Below are 15,422 nucleotides of genomic sequence, written 5' to 3' on the forward strand. Positions count from 1 at the left end.
TGCCATCCCAAGTTGGACATGGATTGAGGAATGCACACAGGCAAAAAAGCAGCAAATTTGCAAACCTTTCCTCAGTGCATTTCTATCATTCAAAGGTAGAGTCCTCACTGGATTCTGTCAGCTATTTTTGCTCCCCTTGAGTCTCCACTATGCACATGTAATTTAGTGGTCATCCAGGGATTTGGGCTGAGTTTATGTCCATATTTTGGTTTCACCCCTTATACCACTCTCTCTTCCAGATTTCTGCTCTTACATTTCCAGCAGTTTTACCAGCCCTGAACTCTGTCCTCTGCTATTCTGAGCAAGTAAGGCTGTGGTTTTCTGCTTTTGGAACTTGGGGATAGGGTGGGGCTGGAAAATGGGGTGGGGAAGGAAAGCCTTCAGACAGAAAGACCACAAAGATCCCAATTCTTACCCATTGCAGTTAAAGTCTTTCATGGGTAAATTCTCCTCTGCTTTCTGCCTGCTTTTTGTTCACTTTCCAGGGCCTTCAAATAGTTGGTTTTTGTTTGTATTTTGTTCAGATTTTAGAGTTGTTAATTATGGGATAACTGGCCTGACCAATTAACTTGAAATCTGGAACAAAGACTCATATTACATTTAAGAGAACATTTATAAGAAAATCCTTCCCCAAAATGTTTGTAGTCACAAGGACTTGGATAATCTAAAGGTCTTTAGAGGAATGGCTAAGCTAAATGTTCTAAACAGATACACACTGGAACACTAAACAGATATTGGATGCAAGTATGTACTATCAGGGATACAGTATTAAATAAGAGAAGTCCCTGCTCTCTTGGAAGTGCAGAGAAATACACAGTAACTACATAAACAAATAAATACGTAATCTAAAAGGTGAAGAAACACTAAGCAGAGTTAAGGCAGTAGAAAATACTGGGAGGAAAAATAAGAAGTATTGGCTACAGGGTTAATCTGATAGACTGACATTTGAACAGAGACCTGCATACAGTGTGGAAGTGGGCCATAAAGATATCTGTGGAAATAATATTCCAGATAGATGAATAACGCAACAGCAGGGGCATACCCAGAATATTCAATAAATAGCAAAATGGACAGTATGGCTGGAAGGGTGTGTGTAAAGGCGGTGAGTGTTCAAGAGCTATCTGGAATCCAAACAAGACAGGGCCTTTTTAGCTATAGTAAGAACTCTTACTATAAGATGGGAAGTCATTAGAACATTTGAAGACGGTGTTAAAAGTGAGTTATAGTACATAGAACAATATGAAAAGAACTTAAAAACACTGCATTGTGTGGGAAAAGGAAGATTGCAACATGACTGATCTGATCTGATCATTTATGTTCACACATAAGCACAGATTAAAAAGTCCTATACAAAATATTATCAAACTGATTTCACCAATATGTAAAATGGGTGTAATCAACAAAGTTGATTTTATTCCAAAAAATTAAGGTTGATTTCACATATAAAATAAATAAATAAATCTTTTATTTGCTACACGGACAGAATTTTTAAAAATATATGATCATCTCAATTCAGAAGCAGCATTTGACAAAATTCAAAATTCGATTCATAATACAAGTAATAGCAAGTAGAGCATATTATTAATCTGACATCCATTAATCAGAATCTCACTTCAAATATCACACCCAGTGATGAAACACTGAAAGTTCTTCCTTCAGGTCTGAGAATGATTCAAAGATTTCTACCAACATCACTTGAACACAGTGATGGACCTCCTGGAGTACATCATGGCTAAGAATAAATGATACAGAATTAGAAAGCATGAAATAAACTGATATGATAATCACATATTATGAGGATAATATGTGTAGAAAAATAAAAGAATACAGATAAATCACTAGAGTAAGTGAGGTTACTTTGCAAGGGTGCTGCTCCATGGTCAACATACAAAAACTGGTTGTATTTCAGCCAGGTGGCACTAGTGGTTAAGAACACTCCTGCCAGTGCAGGAGATATGAGAGATGTGGGTTTGATCCTTGGGTCAGGAAGATCCCCTGGAGAAGGAAATGGCAACCCACTCCAGTATTCTTGCCTGAAGAATCCCATGGACAGAGGAGCCTGGTGCGCAGTCCACGGGGATGCAAAGAGTTGGACACGACTGAGCAACTAAACAGCTCAACCATAAGACTATAAAGAAAAGCAAGGAAATCAGTGTTCTGGAAGTCAGGATGGTGGCAATTCTGTAATGTTGAGAGAAAGCTGCTCCCGTTTGGGAGGTGACATAAAAGAGGCTTCTGGGTGTTGTCAGCACTTCGTTTCTCAGTCTAGGTGGTGCCTACCTGGGCACTGGCCTGTGATAAACCATTAGGCTTAACATTTTTGTTTACTTTTCTTTAGGGCCCTGTTTTATTTACTTTTCTGATGTGTTCGATTAAAAGGGATTTTAAAGAAACATCACTAGTCACTGGCTGAAAAAGATGGAAATTTATTTCTCACTCACGAGACATCCAGAACAGATGCTCCCAATTGGTGGGTGGCTCTCCTCTAAGTGGTGTTCAGGCTCCTTCCATCTTCTGGCTCTTTCAAGGTGTAGCTTTCAAGGTCGTATGCTCCAAGGCCAAATTGGAAATAACATGGGGGACCATGCATAGGAAAATTTAAGGACCCAGGTCGTAGGAATAGCACACCTTAGTTCTACTATCTTCCACTTGATCACACTTAAGAATAAGGGAAGCTGGGAAAGAGTCCAGCTGATTTCCCACAAAGAAGAAAATGGGTGTGAGGATCAGCTGGCAGTCTCTGCCAAAACACACATATACCAAAACCACCATCTATTTTGCCAAGGATACACAGGTGTCCAGGCGAACACAACAAATATGTTGTGAAGCTATAAGAGAAACTGAAGTATGAATCGGGAATAAAGGAAACAAACAAAATAACAAAGAATGGGAGAGGGGCCTTTCATGAACCAATCCTAAAGTGCCATGAACTTAGAGGGAAATGCAATTCTCAGCATCACTCTATGTACCGACAAGAGTGAGGAAAAAAGTCAAGTAGCAATGGTGCCAGCAATGCCATCCTAACCATGATGACTCTAAAGTTGACCTTAGTTTTTGCAGCTGTTCATCCTCCCCTGGCTCCTGTCTGTTCTCTAAGCCTCACTCCCTGGACTTTCCATTAGTTCTCTGAGTAACTTATGATATCCTTCCAATAATTTTCCCTCTTAACCATCAAAGCCAAACTTGTACAAAGTAGATTTATTTTACCTATTGAACCTCCAGTTCTACGTTGAACTTTAGCCACTACAGTATGCATCCTTTTGTCCTTGGCTTCGATGCAAATGCTGCTGCAGAAAGCCCAACATCTAAACCTGCCTCTGGCAACAGCCAAGCAGCAGGAACATGACACTTACCTCCCAAATCTCAGAGTGCATATAACTGGGGGAACTCATTTTGTACTCAGAATCCTAAACTGCAAGGGTTTTAATTTATCCAGATGGCAAAGAATTTGAGGCAACCAGGAGAATGGATAAGCTCACTATGGTGGATGCTTATTAGGAAAAACTTCAGAGCTGACAGAAACAACAATCTAGATGTATGAGCAGCTATTAATACATGGAATGCTCTGGTTATTTATCTATTTTCTTTTGGCTCCTGCACTCTCTGTATCCCCCTCTGCAACACACCTCCCTCTCAACCCCCACATACACACTCTGGAGTTGTGTTGCTGCAGCTGTGACTCTGCAAACTGTATTTCCCAGAATCCACTGCCAGGTGGTTCCATTACGTTCTGCCAAAGAGATGTCATAAAGGGAAACTGAAAGTGAAACACAGGGGGGAGGGTCTTCATTCCTGTTTTCCAGCTGCTGTTACGTACTTCAGCTGCAGACAGTTGGCTCTGGCTACCGGCTTCTTCTGCACTCTGCAGCAGCTTCGCTACACTTCTGAGATACCAGCAGCAGATCAGTTTCTGGCATGACAGCCAGAGAAGAGTCAGACCGTGTGCCCCCACCTTCAAGGCCAGGTTATGTGGAGGGAGCCTCCCCCACCAAAGTCTGAGTATTGACCAGTCAAAAGCGGCCGCTTCTCTGAGCTCCTGGTTTCTGATAATCACATTGCTTCTTCCGCTTGGTTTTCCCAGGCCTTTGGACAGTATCTGATTTCTCCAGTTCTCAATTTTTAATTACATCAAGCATTTTCTTTTGACTTGGCTTTTGTCACTAGGAATCAATTCTCTGCATTAAATATCCTCTATTTGAAACATTTAGTGTGGTTTCTATTCTCCTGACTGAGCCCTGATAAACAGATAGATATTAAAAATATAGTTGAGTGAAGGAAAAAAGTAAGACATAAGACAAAATTTGTTGACAGTACTCGGTAAGTTAAGCACACACACAAGAACAATTCACATTTTATAAAAATGCTTGTGCAAGGGTTTCCCTGGTGGTCCAGTGGTTAAGAATCTGCCGTCCAATGCAAGGAACATGGGTTCAATGCTGGTGGGGGAACTAAGATCCCACATGCTGCAGGGCAACTAAACTCGCAAGCCACAACTAAAGAGAAGCCGGAACGAAAGATCCCTACACCACAACTAAGACCCGAGACAACCAAATAAATAAATATTTTTTAAAAAATACTGGCACAATAAGGGGATATTAAATAAAGGCCCTAGATATATCTATATAGGATATGTTGTTCAGTCACTAAGTCATGTCCGACTCTTTGTGACCCCATGGACTGTAGCCCGCCTGGCTCCTCTGTCCATGAGATTTTCCAAGCAAGAATACTAGAATGGGTTGCCATTTCCTTCTCCAGGGGATCCTGACCCAGGAATCAAACCTGCAGCTCCTGCCACATCTCCTGCATTGCAGGTGGATGAAGAGCCATTGGGGAAGCCCAACATAGGATTTACTCTTAGATAATAAAGCTGATCCAGAGCTCACTAACCCTCCTACCGTACATGAAGTTAGAAATACCAGCTTGATTGATGGGAATTTGGAGGAATAGAGAGAACGTCCCCCTGAAAGGTAAAGAAGTAGGGCTGTTCCCTCTATCCTCAATCAGGTGAGGAGGGCTCTAAGAGGACCACTTGTAGTCATTTTGTATTCCCATGACAGGGAGAGACCTTATATTCATTCAGCATCACATTCTCTAGCGGGAGGCTTGCTGCACTCAGAAACGTACAGCCCCAGTTCCAACAAGGCCACTGGGGTGGAGACTTGTTGGGAGAAAGTAACCCAAGACACTTAAAAGGGTCTGGAGCCAGAGAGAATGGAGAGGTCAGAGTCAGGCTAGCTGCGGCAGGGCGAGGGGAGAGGAGTCAGATGCTAGTCGGGCTGCACTTCTGCCCTTTGGCTGGACAAACATGTGGGAGCTTCCTGGGGGCTCCCAAAAAGGTAACCACTCTTAAGATGTTTGCTGAGACCTCTCTCAGGAGGGCTGCCAGCCAGGGTGAGGTTCTTTAGCACTAGGAGGCTATGGATACACTGTCAGGGTCAGAAGCTGAGGGGTGTGGGATGAGTATCTTAAGGAGGGAACCAGAGCCAGTTAGTGCAAAAGCCCCCAGGGGGCAGGGGGTGGCTCCAAAGAACCCCAACACCTCACACACTGAACCATTTAAATGCTTGTCTTAGTAGAACACACTGATAAAGCCAAACTAAACCAAAAGTTTAGCCTTTTTGCCTCTAATATACCCTTCCCCATCCCAATCCTAGAAGTGACAGAGGGGTAAAGAATGAGTGAAGTAAACAGAACCGTGAGTTTCCCCACCCCCACTGAGCTAGAGGGAGAACAGCCTTAAACTGGAGGAGCTGCTGACAAGTCACTGAGATGTGGGAAGGGGTGGGGAAGGCAAATGTATTTAAAATGTTAGTGTTTCAGACTGATCTCAGTCATGTTCTAGGGAATAATGGAACATATTTACACCAGAGTATTAACAATGTAGAAGGACCCTTGAAGTAAGACCAAAAAGACAGGGACTGTGGTAATCTGTGAGGCTCCTGAGGAGGCTAAGTAGGGTGTTCCTGATTAATCAAATCACAAGGTGTCTCTTGTGACCATGAGAATCGAGACCAAGAGAACCACACAGACCTAACTGCTAAGATCCTTGAATTCCTGAGCCAATGCCAACAACCATCAGGTTTCTAGTCTTATGAGATGAAAAATCTAACTTGAGATATTCTTTAGGAGGATTTTTTTTTTGGTGGGGGGTGGGGGGGGAGGGAGCTCACAATCAAAATGTAACTGGTAAAATCATTCTCTCAATTTCCTCATGTGAGCATTTTTTCCCCAATCCTATTAATAGGACAAGGGATAGTGTAAACTGGCATCTGGTAAAATAATTAAATGTCTGAAGCACCCTGAAGGAAACACGGGTTTCCTTGTTTTGTGATTAAGACTAAGGTGGACAGGATGTCCAGAGAAGATATATTAGCCAGGGCATATAATGCTAACGACTGTAACAGTCCCCAAACTCACTAAATTAATGCAAAAGAGGGTATTCTTTGTAAAAACCAACGTGGATGTTCTTGGTCAAGCAATTTTCCTCTAAGCCGGGGCTCAAACATCCAGAGGTCTATTCTCTGACTCCATCTTCAAAATACCTGCATCAAGGTCACCTTGAAAGGCAGATGAAGGGGTGGAGAATACAGAGAAGGTTCATCCACTCTTTAACTGCCCTGTCTGGTAGTGAAACATCACTTCTATTTACCTTCCACCGGAAGGACTATGCACACAGCCTCACCTTGAGGCAAGGAGCTGGGAAATGTAATTTAACTATGTGTCCAGGAAAAGGACATTCTGGTGAAATCTAGCCTGTTTTTTACAGAAAACGTGATGCTAGTGTGAAGATCTGGAAGATGAAAATGAACTCACCAGGGAAAAGTGCCCTGGGAAGACGAAGTGGCAATTATAAAGAACCAGAAGTAGAAATGGCTTGGAACGCTTGAGGAATGAAAAGAAAGCCTGTGCAGCTAGAGTTTTTCATGTGGAAGGAGTGGATTAAGATGCAGTTGGAGAGGGAGGCCTCGGCAAGATCACTTAGGCCCTGGAAAGGAGTCTGCCTTTCGTTCTCAGAACAGTGAGAATCCATTGAAGAGTTTAAGCAGAGAAGTGACATATCTGACTTACATTCTAAAAAGGCTCACTTGGCTGTGCGGCAAATGAATTGCTCTGGGAACAGGAGTGGAAGCAAATGGATTGGTAATGTGGTGACTGTAGTAGTCAGAACCAGCTGGCCAGCCTGGGAAGTCACCGGGGATGGAGGACAACCTAGAGGTCTCTGTGAAAACCTGTAAAGGACTTTGTGCAATTATCTAAGTGGTTGAGTGACTGGAGCTGAGCTGTGTCTCCGCCAAGATCATGTTGTTTCTTTGGGGACTGTGTTCCCTTAGGACTGTGTTACAAGAACAAAAGCTGGAGCACAACAGTGCCTGCAGGGGTAGTCAACCTCTGAAACGGATGCTGAGGAAGCATGAGCACAGACTGCTATCCAAACCCAACTGTATTCTTGTCTCCCACCACCCCTCCAACCTTTTTTCATTCAGAGAAAAGCTGTGGCAAGCCTGTGACTTACGGCTCATTCTCAGTTCCAGATTCTTAGGATCAGTATAAGATACAAACCCAATCTCAAGTGATTACAACATCTAATCCTATGTAACAATAAATAATCTGTACCTCTTCTGGCTTTAGCTGTTTTCACCTCTCAGCTCTGTCCCACTAAATTCAAGAAGCCTGCACTGGAGAAGGGCAGGGGGGTGATCTCTAGGCTCTCTGCTCTTCCCATCTCCTCTGTGCCTAATAGCTGCTGACTGCTCTGGGCCCAACTGCAGAGAAGGAAGGGGATAAGACAGCTTTTGCCCAGTTGGATATTTCTGGGCCCCATGGGCCTCACAGATTTAAAGGGGCCATCTTGCTGTCCTTTTTCTACAGTCCCCTTTACCCTGGTGGGTGCAGCTTTATTCTGGGTGGTATCCTACAATTCCCTCCTTAGTCCAGATGGCACACTCCTAACTTCTCTGTGCTTCCTTACCTCTTCAATGGTCCTACTGGACAGCACTCTAGACCACCTGATGCTTCCCCTGCTACAAAGTGCACAGGATACACTCCTGCATTGTTCACCTCAGCAAATTCTAGAACACACACCAATGCAAAAGCAGCAGCACGCCCCGGGCTCCACCACTGAAAGTGAGCCTCTGCTTGCCCTCTGCATTTCCAGGCCAGGAATCAGACTCCAGGTGTACCATTTCTTGGCTTTAGGAATAAAGACCTCAAGCTTCCTGAATGCTCCCAGTGGAGTCTCCAGTTAGACTCTTTCCCACTCTCATTTACCTCTTACTATGACTGCCACTCCTTCATCCTATTCTCAAATTGTACCTTAAACTGATCTCATTGTTCCTTAAACAGCTGGTATGCTGCTTCTTCTTAAGGGAGTATACACTGTTCTTTCTTCAGTCTAGGCTCTCAGTATCAGACACTGAAGCCCAGGCTTGAACGAGAGATGGTCCTGAAGCTGATAATGGAGCAGCGATGACCCAGACTCAGAAGTCCTGCTTTCAGAATTGATGGAAAAGCAGGTGGAGGCTGGCCTGAGATAGGGGGAGTCGGGGGCTTGAGTCAGACCCAGAAAGATGTTTATTCAGGTGGCTTGAGCCAGAACAGGCAAAGAAAGAATCCAAATTTTAAGTAAGGGAAGGAAAGCAAGAGAGGGAGGAAGGCAGACCCCAGCTGTCCTGTTGAGCATGATAACAAAACAGGAAAAACTAATCAAGATCTAGGAATATACGTAACACCTGGGAGGAAACAGGGCTATGACACTGTAAAAAGGTGATGTATGTTCTATAATGAGGCAGATGTCCTTAGACTTTACAGCTTGCCTCCCCATGATCCCAAGAGGTTCCCACCCCACGAAGCTGCCGCAACAGTTGCCCCTATAATCCCCAGAGGATCCCGGTAAGTTGGAGACAACTGTCAGGGTATTGTCTTGGCTGCCTGGCGCTCACCAGCCTCACATCATCCCCCAAACAGAAGTCTCTCTAGTAGGCTGTGTGACCCTCTGTCCTTCTGAATTTGTGCTATCCGGCCTCTCCTACTATGTCTGCAGATTTCCTGAATCTGTCCCCTTGTTCAAGACATTGGCACTGTTCCATGCTAACTTCTGTCATCATCTTGGAGAACTTCAAAGTCCATGCAGACCCACTCCCAATATCTGAGCCCCCCATGCAATAATCAATCTCCAGGCAACCTCCCATGCACTCCTCTCAGGCACTCACTCCTATAACTACACTCTTTAACTTGGCCACTGCCTGGGTCTGCTCTGCTTCCAGTATGAACTATTTGGACATTCCAGTTTCTGACCACAGCCTCCCATCTTCCCAGGTTACTTTTTTAATTACCCTCAGTGAAACTACCTACTCCTGTCTTCACTCCACTCAGTTGTTCTACAAAGTTCCATGGCCCAGCATAGACATTACTAATTTGTGAATGGTCTGAAACTCCTTTGCTCAATTTCATTTCAATTGTGTGGTAAGGTTTCAACTCTGGATGATCCCTTAGTACTCATTTTTCCTACAGTTACACCTAGATTCCTGAGCAGGCAGAGATAACCACAACATTGGGCCAACTGGTGTAACTATACATTCATGAATAATACCACTATAAATTCAAACCCCTCAACATTAAGCAGAAATCCTCTCCCTGCCACAATCTGACCTTTCTCTCATTTTAACAGACCTTTCAAGAGCATCCAACAGCCTAAAACCTTCCCATTCCTTCCACATTAAGAAACCCACTCTTCCTGGTTTTACTCCACCTCTGGCCCCACCTTCTCTTGTCACCCTTACTGGTTCGTTTTCCTTTACTTATCCATTAAATGCTCCTCAGAGTTCTCTTCCAAGCCATTTTCTCTTCTCGTTATCTTACTCAGGATATCTTATCTATTACGATGACTTGAATTACCTCCCCTGGCTGCTGAGTTTATGTCCCGCTTCCAAATCATCATCTAGGTACCAAAATCCCAACATTTTGAATGGCGTCACCAGCGCAACCAGTCGCTTAAGCCAGAAACCCAAGACCTGCTTCAGAATTCCTCTCACCAAGCCTCAATGCCCCACCAGTCCTCCTAGCTGAAGTTCTCCCACCTGCCCACTCCTTGCACCGTCACTAGTGACCTCATCATCTGGCCAAACCTGGGTTCCTGCAACACCCCTGCTTCTCACTGCTCCACAAACCCTGTCATCTTTATCACCTCCTTAGATGGATCTCAAGTGACCAGCTCTGGAAATACAAAGATAAATATGAGCTGAGAAGACTGCAGCCTAATGCACAAAACAATCGCCACACAGTATTTAAATGTTGCAGTTGACCTCTTCCTGTAGTGCTTTGAGAATGCAGATGGAGAAATTAGTTCTGCTTTGGGAGTAATGGAGTAGGAAACAACTAGGCTGTCTGGAAGGATGAGTAAGACTCTGCTAGTCAGATGAGTATTCGGCAGCGAGAAGCACGTGCAGAGGTACTGAACAGTGTCTGCTGGATGGTTCACAGCCCAGCCTCCAAACATGCCCTCTGGCCTGCACAACCTGCCTCAAAACACCCCCTTACTGGAGGCACTCAACTGGTGCAGAGTCCTGGAACCTGTGTGCCAGTGGTTCCTCTCAGGTCTTGTTCTTGGAAATAAGTCTTTACCGTCTGAGCCAGTAGGGGAGCCCTTAGAAATAGGTAGAACAGACTGTATCTTTATACCTGGGCCCACGGCAGATGTCTTTTGGAAGAGGCCAAGGACTTGTCATCCCAGTCATCTTCTCCCAGAACTAGTCTTCTCTGCCCATAGTTTGGCCTAGTATATGCTGATCTAGGCCCACTGCAAGGCAGAAACAACAGACACATTCTTCTGCCAATCCCCACCCCAAATGGCATCAATCAGTTGTGATTTATAGAGACCCAGCTCCCACATCACCCCCACTCAAAGAACTGCTCACAATCTATTAAGAATCTCTAAAAATCTTATAAAATAAGGCTGTTGAAAGGCTTATCTTGAGCTTTCCCAGAGTCTTCCTCAATCAACAAATTCATCCTTTACTCTTCAACCCCTAATCCTGCTTAGGGAAGGTCTTTAGAAACAGTAAGGTTTGCAACACACAACAGCCACAGCAACAGTTACTGAGCATCTCCTACGTGCCCAGCCTTGGCTACAGATTTCCTCATTAACCCATACAACAATCCTGAGTCAGTAATTCTATCATTTACCAAGTGAGTAGCAAGACATTCAAAGAGTAAAAGGTTCTCAGCAGTCAATGACAGGCCAACCTGATTCCAATATCTGTGCTCTCAGCCAGACAAACACCAGGGCCCAACAGAACAACAGATGCTAGGAAGGTTAGGGCCATTCAGCTCCGAAGATGGAGATGACAATCAGGGGGAAAAAGTACTCAGTACAGGGACAATCAAACCATCTTGACCGAGACGTCCAGATGATGTTGGTGGACAACAGCCAAGTTGCCTCTGCTGATGTGAGGGCTGCTGCACTTGCTCTAGAGCTAAGCTGCCCTAGAGCCAAGAAGCAATGCCTGCCTGCGGCCTTAAAGGCCCGAGCAGACTAAAGCTTTGTAGAAGCTTTGGGTGAGCAGAGGGATCTGATGTACCAACAGGAAAATTAGAACAGAGAGTGGAGATGCTCAGACAGAAAGCTCATATGGCTTCTGAGAGATGGAAACAGACACCAAACCCAGAGATGCCTTGAATTCCAAACCATGTAGTTTCCATGACACTGAGGGGATCCGTAATTCCCACATACTCCTGTGTTCTCACAATGAACTCCTTACTCTGTAGCTAGCCCTAACGACTTTATGCTTCCTAGAACCAAGAAGCCGTCTTTACATCAGGGTTGAGCCAAGAGTTTCATTACATTTTCTTCTTGAGATGGAGTAAGGGTGGTACCAGGCCCCAGGTCACAGTCTGGCTGGATACAGTCTTCAGAGTACTGAGTTTGGAGTTCAAGATTTGCCTCCTCATTCAAGGGGGGCTCCAAAGGTCACCTGCGCTTGTAGAGACAAGGCTGAAGCTTCAGGCCTGAGAGCTGAGTCGTGGGCCCTACCCGAGGGGGCCCGGTCTTTTCAAAATCAAACAAGAAGAAGTGGCTGTTGGTCAGATCCTAGGTACAGAAAAGACCCAGTGAGCTCTAAGTCCTCACCCCAGCTCTTCAAATCACCTCTGTCCAGGCCCCACCCCTGCTCAGAAAGCTTCCCAGCTCTCTCCCACTACTCAAGCCTTCAAGGAGCAAACATCTGTGTCTGACAATGACCTCCTTCCTGAACACCATTATTAGCCTGAAGGGCCACACATGTGACAAAAACAGGACAGATTTCCTGGGGTCCTCACCTTGGAGATGACCTTGAAGCCCAGTTTGGTGACAGCCCCCAGAAAAGTCCGAACATCTTCAAAGCGGCTGCTGACCTCAGCCACTTTCAGGAGACCCCTGAGAAGGACGGAAAGTTCTGGGTAAGTACACTGACATGCGCCATGTGCACAGTCATGCATCTGTGTCCTGGGACCACCTACCCTGGCTTCAGCACTCGATTTGCCTCCTCCAGGAAGTCTCTGATGTTGGTTCCCATCAGTGAAAGGCAGAACACAGCCACATCTATAGATTCATCCTCCAGAGGCACCTGTGGAGAGTGAGAATGTTGTACTAAGCACACATTATGGGAAGGAGGAAGCCAGCACTGAATGCTAGGAGTAGACACAAGGATGCAGGGTGAGCAGAGTGCATTCTATGGAAGGAGAGAGGGGCTTACCTGGGCCATGTCACACACAGTGACCCGGGGGTCCAGAGAGGCCAAGTCAAAGCAGTGTACAGGGTTCCGGATACTTGAAGCCAGGCGGCAGTCCCCACAGCCAAAGTCAGCTACCACCAGGGACGCAGGCCTGGGAATGGAAGGGAGGAAGAGCTCACTGGTCCAGTCTGAGCCTGGGACTGACACACCTAGCTTCTCACAGCACCCAATTTTCACTAACCGCTGGCGAAGATCCCTGGCGATGCGGTCTACCGGCTGCAGTGGCCACTTCTTGACTTGGTTCTGGAAGCCACGGTGGTAGAGGAGAAAGGCCTCAGGGTCTTCCTGGAAGAGGCGCTGCGCAGCACTGCTGGGCCCTGAGTACAGCTGTTCATTGAGGTAGCGGAACCGGGCACCGTCCAGACGCTGGGCCATGCGAGCTCGAAGAGCCTCTGCCCGGGCTCCATGGTTGTCTGGACTGGGGGCAGAAGGCACCTCTGCCTCCTCTGCAGAGGCTGGGGCCGGGGCTGGGGCCTGCTCTGGTGGCTGAGATGGCCGAAACTTGTTCTTCTGTCTACGCTTGTTCTTCTGCCGGTTCCGCCATTGCTTGCGACTCAAGGTATGGGGAGGATTAGAGGAAGGGGTCTCACAGGTTGGCTTGGTGGGATCACTTGTAGCACTAGAATTCCAAGCTTTAGAACCTGAAGAAAGAGAGACAGAAAGGCATACTGGGGAGCAAGATGCCCTGAATTCAGAGGCTTAGCACGTCACCCTGGCCATACCCCCGTCCCTAAGAGAGAAACTGTGGTCTATGTGAAAGTACTTATTCCCTAACCCCAAACCTACTGGTGGCAGAGGAACTCTGTTATATGTAGGATCAGCTGATCCCCACACCCCCAGCCCTCATCATCCCCATATACTACCTGTTTGGTCAACACTGTCCAGGGGCTGGGCAAGATTTGAAGGGATCTGTTTCTGGCATTTCCTCTTTTTTTTCTCTTCTTCAGCCAAGTCACTGCCAAGAAGAGCCCCTTTGTGGCACTTCTCCCTTTCCACTTCCTCTTCCTTGGAGTCACTGCTAGGTGGGCCCCGTTTGTGACGTTTCTTCTTCCTTTTCTCCTCTACTTCATTAGACGCACCAGCAAACAAGCCCTTTTTTGGGCGTTTCTTCTTTGTTTCCACGACCTCCTCCTCCTCCTCAGAGTCACTGCCAGGAAGGCTAGGGGACTGCTGGGGAAGAGATGCTACCTCCAGGGCCCGTAATGTGGCCAAGAGCTGGCGGCAGTTGGAGCCCTGGGGGAAAACAAGGGATGAATGAAGGGGCGAGAATGGATGGGGCCTAGGGAGTAGAAGAGAGATGGGGACCTCATTCAGATGCTGGTTAGAGGCATCTGGATTATTCCCAATCAACCACCTAGCTTATCACGAAGACTGCCAGGGCCTGAAGAACTTTCAAAATTGCCATCTCAACCTTTGGGAGGCTGGAGAGCAGAGAAACCACCCACCTCACTTTCTTCATTGTATAGATGAGGTGATGGGGTTCCCAGAAAAACACTGTAAGGCCACAAGCTACAGGACCAAGGCTAGTGACCAGGAGTTCCAACCCTCAATCTCAGGTTTCTACCTCTGGCTAATACCTTTTTATAACAAGTAGGAAGATTTTTGAAAATAAGAGTGACATGATCACACATGTGTGTATTAAAGATGCCTCCAGTTGTAGTGTAAAGAACTGAAAGAAAAAAAAAAAAACACTGAAAGGGACAAGCTGCAGACAGAGGCCAGTGGTGGGGATTACAGCAATGGGTCGAGGGGTTGAAGAGGAGGGAATAAAGCAGGCAGATTTCATGTCACAGGCTGACTGAAGGACAGAAAGAGCCTGAGCAAGTGCAGTAGCCCTCACATTGGCAGAGGCTTAAAGGAGGTCCACTGTCTGGGAGACCGTTCTGGATTGAAGTCCTACTAGACGGGTTACTCATCATGGAGATTCTCAGTACCCCCTCAGCACCAGCTCCCTTTGAACAGTAGTACTGACAGCCCTTCACTGCCATTCAGTTTTGCTCTTTCCAATCTCCACACGGCAACCAGTGACCTTTTCAAAACGCAAATCTGAAGAAATCATTCCCCTGCTAAAACACTCCATTGGCTTTTATCTTTAACATGCGCAAATATTCTAACGTAGCCCTCCGATTTCTACCACACTGCCTCTCATTCTGTGTCATGCTCCCTTGCGCCCGGGTCTCTCCACATGCCTTTCCTTCCAAGAAACCCTCTTTGCTTCACTAACTTCTACTCACCAATTCTCTCAGTTCCAAAGTCACTTTTTTTTGGAAATTCCGGATTTGGGGAGGCTGCAGGCGGCCCTCCTCCCCCTAATTACACACACGGCGCGCCCCAGATCCGGAATCCAGCAGAGTCTGTTCTGAGGACCCCTGCGGGGCCACTCACCTTGATTTGAGAGACTGCCGTGGGCCGAAGCCCTAAGGCTACAGACCCGAGGTCCGCGACTACAGGGGCCTCCTCGGCCCACTCCGGCTCCTCGAACATGGGGCTGGGGAGCGCAAGGTTGCGGGATCCACGCGCTTCTCCACGTGCAGACAGCGTCTCTAGGAATCAGACCTCTCAGAGACGCCGGAACAGGGCAGGAAACCAAAGAGTGAGAGCTGAAGTGGCTAGAGCAGCCGGCGCAGTGCCGAAAACCATCGAGTTTAAACACTG

The 15,422-nt window shown here is 46.3% G+C and overlaps 1 protein-coding gene across 1 annotated transcript; it reads right to left on the minus strand.

Moving 5' to 3' along the window:
• Positions 1 to 1,387: 1,387 nt before the first annotated feature.
• RRP8 (ribosomal RNA processing 8) lies at positions 1,388 to 15,389 on the minus strand. Its single transcript, XM_027563150.1, has 7 exons — positions 15,153 to 15,389; positions 13,631 to 14,000; positions 12,949 to 13,408; positions 12,729 to 12,858; positions 12,493 to 12,599; positions 12,313 to 12,409; positions 1,388 to 12,085 (listed from the first exon to the last, which is right to left on the minus strand). The coding sequence occupies exons 1-7, from the start codon at positions 15,249 to 15,251 to the stop codon at positions 11,966 to 11,968; spliced, it is 1,383 nt and encodes a 460-aa protein (XP_027418951.1). The 5' UTR covers positions 15,252 to 15,389; the 3' UTR covers positions 1,388 to 11,965.
• Positions 15,390 to 15,422: the final 33 nt, after the last annotated feature.

This window comes from Bos indicus x Bos taurus, chromosome 15, assembly GCF_003369695.1.
Source record: "Bos indicus x Bos taurus breed Angus x Brahman F1 hybrid chromosome 15, Bos_hybrid_MaternalHap_v2.0, whole genome shotgun sequence".
Lineage (NCBI taxonomy): Eukaryota > Metazoa > Chordata > Mammalia > Artiodactyla > Bovidae > Bos > Bos indicus x Bos taurus.